Source organism: Calidris pugnax, unplaced genomic scaffold (assembly GCF_001431845.1).
Source record: "Calidris pugnax isolate Ruff unplaced genomic scaffold, ASM143184v1 scaffold337, whole genome shotgun sequence".
Classification (NCBI taxonomy): Eukaryota; Metazoa; Chordata; class Aves; order Charadriiformes; family Scolopacidae; genus Calidris; species Calidris pugnax.
In genome coordinates, this window is record NW_015091098.1 from 58,641 (window position 1) to 64,699 (window position 6,059).

The 6,059-nt window shown below is 66.1% G+C and overlaps 1 protein-coding gene across 1 annotated transcript; it reads right to left on the minus strand.

Annotated features, from left to right (window-relative positions):
- Positions 1-26: 26 nt before the first annotated feature.
- On the minus strand, positions 27-4,507 carry CSF3 (colony stimulating factor 3). Its single transcript, XM_014957932.1, has 5 exons — positions 4,422-4,507; positions 3,601-3,767; positions 3,000-3,107; positions 2,706-2,852; positions 27-911 (listed from the first exon to the last, which is right to left on the minus strand). The coding sequence occupies exons 1-5, from the start codon at positions 4,435-4,437 to the stop codon at positions 699-701; spliced, it is 651 nt and encodes a 216-aa protein (XP_014813418.1). The 5' UTR covers positions 4,438-4,507; the 3' UTR covers positions 27-698.
- Between the last annotated feature and the right edge of the window lie 1,552 nt (positions 4,508-6,059).

Below are 6,059 nucleotides of genomic sequence, written 5' to 3' on the forward strand. Positions count from 1 at the left end.
GGGGCCGGGGGGGGCTGCCACGGGACCGGGGGCTGGGTGGGGGCAGACGGGACCGTGCCCCCCCCCCCCCGGGGCCAGGAAACGGGTGCAAATAAGTTAAAATTGCAATAACGCTGAGTTTGGCAGGAAAAGGTGGTGGGGGGGAGGGTGCTGCCAGAGTAAAGGTGCTGGGGGCTCCCCTGGAAAAACCTCATCCTGGGAGGAGGCTGCTGCGTCCCCACTTCACCCCCATCCTGCTCCTCGCCTAATAACTAATAAATATTAATTAATATAACAATGCCTAATAGGAGGAACACCGGGTAGATCTGTCGCAGCCTGGGCTGGGGGATGCTGCTCTGAAGGCTCTTCATGGATGAAGAGTGTTTCCCCAAGTGGGGTGCCACAGGGGAAACTGAGGCACGCGGGGTGCCCCCCCCCACCCTGGCAGCTCCCAAACCTCGTAGCAGAGATACGCTTGTGTTTAAATATTAAACAAGGGTGATGCTGTGCACAGAAACCCATGCACGGGTGCCACCGCAGGGCTGGCCACCCTGTCGGGGGGACCCATGGGCGGGGGAGCATCCCCCGGCCGGATAAATATTAAATAGCGATAAATATTTTTACAAAAATAAAATAATAAAATAAAGCAGAAAAGCTGGACGCTCCTGGGGAGGGTGGCTCAGGCTGGGAGATAAATAAATAGGGTGGTGGGACCGGTGTCAGAGGCGGGCGAGGTGCCGCAGCGCCCGGTACGCCGTCTCCAGGAACCGCTGGAAGTTGGCCAGGATGAAGAAGCCACCGACCTGGTGGTGGAAACGGGAGGAGAAGGCGGGGAGGGGGCCGGGACCCGCCGTGGGGTGAGTCGTCGTCGTCGCCGTGGGGTGCGGCGTCGCCGTGGGGTACGTCACCGTGGCCAGGCCCAGGTCCTCCATCTGCAGCCGGGCAGGGACAGAGGGATCAGCGCCGCAGCCAGAGATGCCCCGGGAGGGTGGCAGCATCCGGGCAGTGCCCACGGAGCTCCAGGATGCAGAGCCCATGTCCCCACTGTGCCCCCCCTGTCCCCTTGTGCCCCCCAAGGGTGCAGAGCCCATGTCCTCACTGTAACCCCCTTATTCTCTCCAAGGATGCAGAGCCCATGTCCCCACCATGCCCTCCCTGTCCTCTCATGTCCTCCAGGGATGCAGAGGTCGTCGTCGTCGCCGTGGGGTGCGGCGTCGCCGTGGGGTACGTCACCGTGGCCAGGCCCAGGTCCTCCATCTGCAGCCGGGCAGGGACAGAGGGATCAGCGCCGCAGCCAGAGATGCCCCGGGAGGGTGGCAGCATCCGGGCAGTGCCCACGGAGCTCCAGGATGCAGAGCCCATGTCCCCACTGTGCCCCCCCTGTCCCCTTGTGCCCCCCAAGGGTGCAGAGCCCATGTCCTCACTGTAACCCCCTTATTCTCTCCAAGGATGCAGAGCCCATGTCCCCACCATGCCCTCCCTGTCCTCTCATGTCCTCCAGGGATGCAGAGCCCATGTCCTCACGATGCCCTCCCTGTTCCCTTGTGCCCCCCAGGGGTACAGACCCTGTGTCCCCACCGTGTCCTCCTTGTCCCCTTGTGTCCCCCAGGGGTGCAGAGCCCATGTCCTCGCTGTGCCCCCCCTATTCCCCCAAGGATGCAGAGCCTACATCTCTGCCATGCCCTCCCTGTCCCCTTGTGCCCCCCAAGGGTACAGACCCCATGTCCCCACCATGAACCCCTATTCCCCCAAGAATGCAGAGCCCATGTCCCCACCATGCCCTCCCTGTCCCCTTGTGCCCCCCAAGGGTGCAGAGCCCATGTCCTCATGATGCCCTCCCTGTTCCCTTGTGCCCCCCAGGGGTACAGACCCCGTGTCCCCACCGTGTCCTCCTTGTCCCCTTGTGTCCCCCAGGGATGCAGAGCACACGTCCCCACCATGAACCCCTATTCCCCCAAGAATACAGACTCCATGTCCCCACCATGCCCTCCTTGTGCCCCCCAGGGGTACAGACCCTGTGTCCCCACCGTGTCCTCCTTGTCCCCTTGTGTCCCCCAGGGATGCAGAGCACACGTCCCCACCATGAACCCCTATTCCCCCAAGAATACAGACTCCATGTCCCCACCATGCCCTCCTTGTGCCCCCCAAAAATGCAGAGCCCATGTCCCCACGATGCCCTCCTTGTGCCCCCCAGGGGTACAGACCCTGTGTCCCCACCGTGTCCTCCTTGTCCCCTTGTGTCCCCCAGGGATGCAGAGCACACGTCCCCACCATGAACCCCTATTCCCCCAAGAATGCAGACTCCATGTCCCCACCATGCCCTCCTTGTGCCCCCCAAAAATGCAGAGCCCATGTCCCCACGATGCCCTCCTTGTGCCCCCCAGGGGTACAGACCCCATGTCCCCACCATGCCCTCCTTGTCCTTGTTGTGCCCCACAGGGGTACAGAGCCCATGTCCTTGTTGTGCCCCCCCTATAACCCCAAGGATGCAGAGCCCATGTCCCCACCGTGCCCTCCTTGTCCCCTTGTGCCCCCCAGGGATGCAGAGCCCACATCCCCACCATGCCCTCCTTGTCCCCTCGTGTCCCCCAGGGGTGCAGAGCTGATGTCTCCACCGTGCCCTCCTTGTGCTCCTCAGGGGTGCAGAGCCCACATCCCCACCATGCCCTCCTTGTCCCCTTGTGCCCCCCGGGGGTGCAGAGCCCACGTCCCCACCAAGCCTTCACCTGCTGCTGGATGTTGGAGGAGAGGTTGGCAGCGTCCAGCTGCAGGGTCTCCACCAGCCGGCTGTGCCCGGGCAGCAGCTCCAGGACGGCGGCCAGGGATCCATGGTAGGTGCGGAGCCCGTCGCGGATCTGGCTGAAGCAGGACTCCTGCGGGGGGGCACGGGGGGGTGTCAGCGGGGCTCGGCACAGCCCGGCCACCGCGGCAGGGGCTTCGGGTTGCCCCAAGCGGTGGGGAAGCCGGTGGGGGGGCTGAGACCGGCCAGCTCGTGGCAGGGATGATCTGGTGGCACTCACCGGCTGGAAGGTGGGTCGGTGACACTGCTCCAGCGGCGCCTGCGGGATGCCCAGGTCCTGCCGCACCAGCAGCAGCTCTTCCTCCTTGCACAGCTGGAAAGTGTCACACTGCGGACGAGGGGGACAGGGTCAGGGTGGCTGGAGGACCCCGCTGCCCCCTGACACCCCAATCCCTGGGCTGTGGGACCCATCCCCAGCCCAGGTCCTCCATCTGCAGCCGGGCAGAGGAAGAGGAATCAGCTCCGCAGCCCCAGCCAGGTCCCCAGCCCAGCCAGGAGGAGAGAGGGGACGGGGTGAACCTGCCACCCGGTGAGATGGGGATGGGACAAGAGCAAACCGTGGCCTCGGTGCTCCGGGGAGGTCCCCAGGTGTCCCCGGGGGGAGCAGGGGGGGCTCTGCGTGGTCACCACCCCCCCGTGGGTGCCCCCAGGACCCCAGGGCTGGGCAGGGTGGCAGGAGGCCAGAGCACAGGGGACACCGCTGGCTCCCGTCCCCGCGGTGCCGATAAGGGCCGGGGAGGGGAAGGTCACCTTATCTGTGACCCCGCAGCGCCCGCGGCCACCGTCCCCCCCCCCCCACGGCGGCGGCACCGGGGACTCACCACCACGCGCTGCAGGGCGGCCACGTCCCCCTTGATCTTGCGGGTGAACTCCAGGTTCTTGTGCAGGAAGAGCTGGAAGTCCTGGTCCCCCGAGAGCTCGCCCAGGGGCGCCCCGTCCAGCGCCCACCACGGCGCCCACAGCAGCGTGCCCAGCAGTGCCAGCGTGCCTGGGGGGACAGCGGCTCAGTGCCCACCCCATGGGGACACCCCCCGTCCCCAACCCGGCGCCGGGGTCAAGGCTCAGCACCCAGATGCTTCCCGGGGATGGTGGCACCGACGCAGCGCGGGGAAGGGACAGAGATGCCCCAAAAGCGGGGGAGAGCGAGGTGGGGAGAGCGATGGGGAGATCCCTGCGTCCCCACGGGGCAGGGGGCTCTGGGTGTGCGGTGACGGGGGGTGTAGCGAGTGCTGTGGGTACTCAGGTGTGAGGGGGGCTACAGGTGGGGTGGGTTTTGTGGGAGCAGTGGGAGTAGTGGGATCAGTGGGGCAATGGGTGCAGTGGGAGGAGTGGGATCAGTGGGAGCTGTGGGATCAGTGCGATCAGTGGGAGCAGTGGGAGCTGTGGGAGCAGTGGGATCAGTGGGGCAATGGGTGCAGTGGGAGGAGTGGGATCAGTGGGAGCTGTGGGAGGAGTGGGATCAGTGGGAGCTGTGGGGCAATGGGTGCAGTGGGAGGAGTGGGATCAGTGGGATCAGTGGGAGCAGTGGGATCAGTGGGACAATGGGTGCAGTGGGAGCTGTGGGATCAGTGCGATCAGTGGGAGCTGTGGGAGCTGTGGGGCAATGGGTGCAGTGGGAGGAGTGGGAGCCGCGGGTACTCACGGGTGAGGGAGCACATGATGCCCAGCTCGGTTGGTGTCTCCTCCTCTCTCTCTCTCTCTGCGAGCGTGGCCCCGGCCGGCACCGCTCCCTCCTGCCCCTGCTCTGGGGCGGCCTCATCGATTATCAGCGGGAGCAGTGGGATCAGTGGGAACAATGGGAGCAGTGGGAGCAATGGGAGCTGTGGGAGCTGTGGGGCAATGGGTGCAGTGGGAGGAGTGGGAGCCGCGGGTACTCACGGGTGAGGGAGCACATGATGCCCAGCTCGGTTGGTGTCTCCTCCTCTCTCTCTCTCTCTGCGAGCGTGGCCCCGGCCGGCACCGCTCCCTCCTGCCCCTGCTCTGGGGCGGCCTCATCGATTAGGGCATTTATAGCGGGCCCCGGGGATTCACACCGATGGAGCAACAGTGTCGATTGCCTCATTGTCTTAATCACCAACATGCAAATCCCGGGAGCCCGGTGCTCTCGGCCGCTGCCCACACCTCGCTGCCTGTGGGGCTTTCCCCGGGGCTCCGGTGCCCCTCCGTGCCCGTGGCGGGCACCCAGCGGAGCCCTGGCACTGGGGCAGGTTGCCAGGCACTGGGACGGTGCTGGTGGTGACTTGGTGACTCATTAACCCGCTGGCAGAGCTCTGGCCACTGGGTCACTCGCGGGTGGCCGGGTGGTGGCTTTTGACAGCCGGTGTCCCTCCGGGATCGTCACCAACCCCAGCCCACGTGGGCATTGCCCCCACCAGCTGCCCGAGCCCCTCACCCCGGTGTCAGGGCGGGCATCGGCGGCGTCACCCTCACGGCGGTGGGACCAGCTGGAGGTGGCCAAGGTGAGACCCCTGTGCGAGGACACAGCTCAGCCCCCCGGGGCCAGATCCTGCCCCACTGGGTGCCGTGGGGCTGGGCCGTGCTCGGTGTCCCCGTGTGCCGTGTCCACCGCTCGGCCACATCGGGGGCACGATCTGTGTCCTCCCCCCTTTCCCCCCCCGGACCAGGGCCCATCCCCACTGGCCTCTTCGGGGAAGCAGCTGCCAGAGCAGCCCCTGGAGTGGGGCCGGCTGCTCCCTGCCCCGCCGCGGCCCCACGGCGCAGATGTGGGAATTTTGGCTCCTGCCGGTTTCCCGCAAGTGCTTCCAGGATGATGGGCTGGGCCGGTGCCAGCTGGACCAGTTCCTGCCCGGCACGGGCCAGCTGGGGCACGGGAGGCACCCAGTTGACCCACAACCATGCGGGCAGGGCAACAAGGCTGTGCTGGGGGGGGGGCTCTCACTGCACCACAGCCCCCCTGCCCTCCCCTCACTGTCCCCCTGTGAGCCGTGGGGTCAGGGATGGGGACAGGGACCCCCGTCCTCACATGCCACGGAGCTCAGGACACACCAGGAGAGCATCCAGCCACCAGAGACACCCCCAAACCCCAGGAGCTGCTCCCACCTCCAGCTGGGAAAGGGACCCCCCCTCCCCAGCAGCTGCAGCCAATCCCTGAGCACGAGGCAGGGCCTCACCCAGCACAAGGCAGGTGTTAACTCTGAAACCTAATGATGGCTTCCCTTCTCCAGACCTGCCAGCAGCACTGCTCTTCTGTCCTCAGGCTGCGTGAAAGGACCTCGGCGGAGCCTGTTCGTGGGATTTTCCTGGGAGAATCCCCCCCCCC

Bases quoted from the DNA above. Each gene is read 5' to 3' on its own strand.
- CSF3 (XM_014957932.1), bottom strand. The intron at 3,108-3,600 runs GTGAGTCCCCGG...CCTCGTCCGCAG, and splicing joins CCGCCCTGCAGCGCGTGGTG to TGTGACACTTTCCAGCTGTG. The intron at 912-2,705 runs GTGAAGGCTTGG...GCCCGGCTGCAG, and splicing joins CCTCCAACATCCAGCAGCAG to ATGGAGGACCTGGGCCTGGC.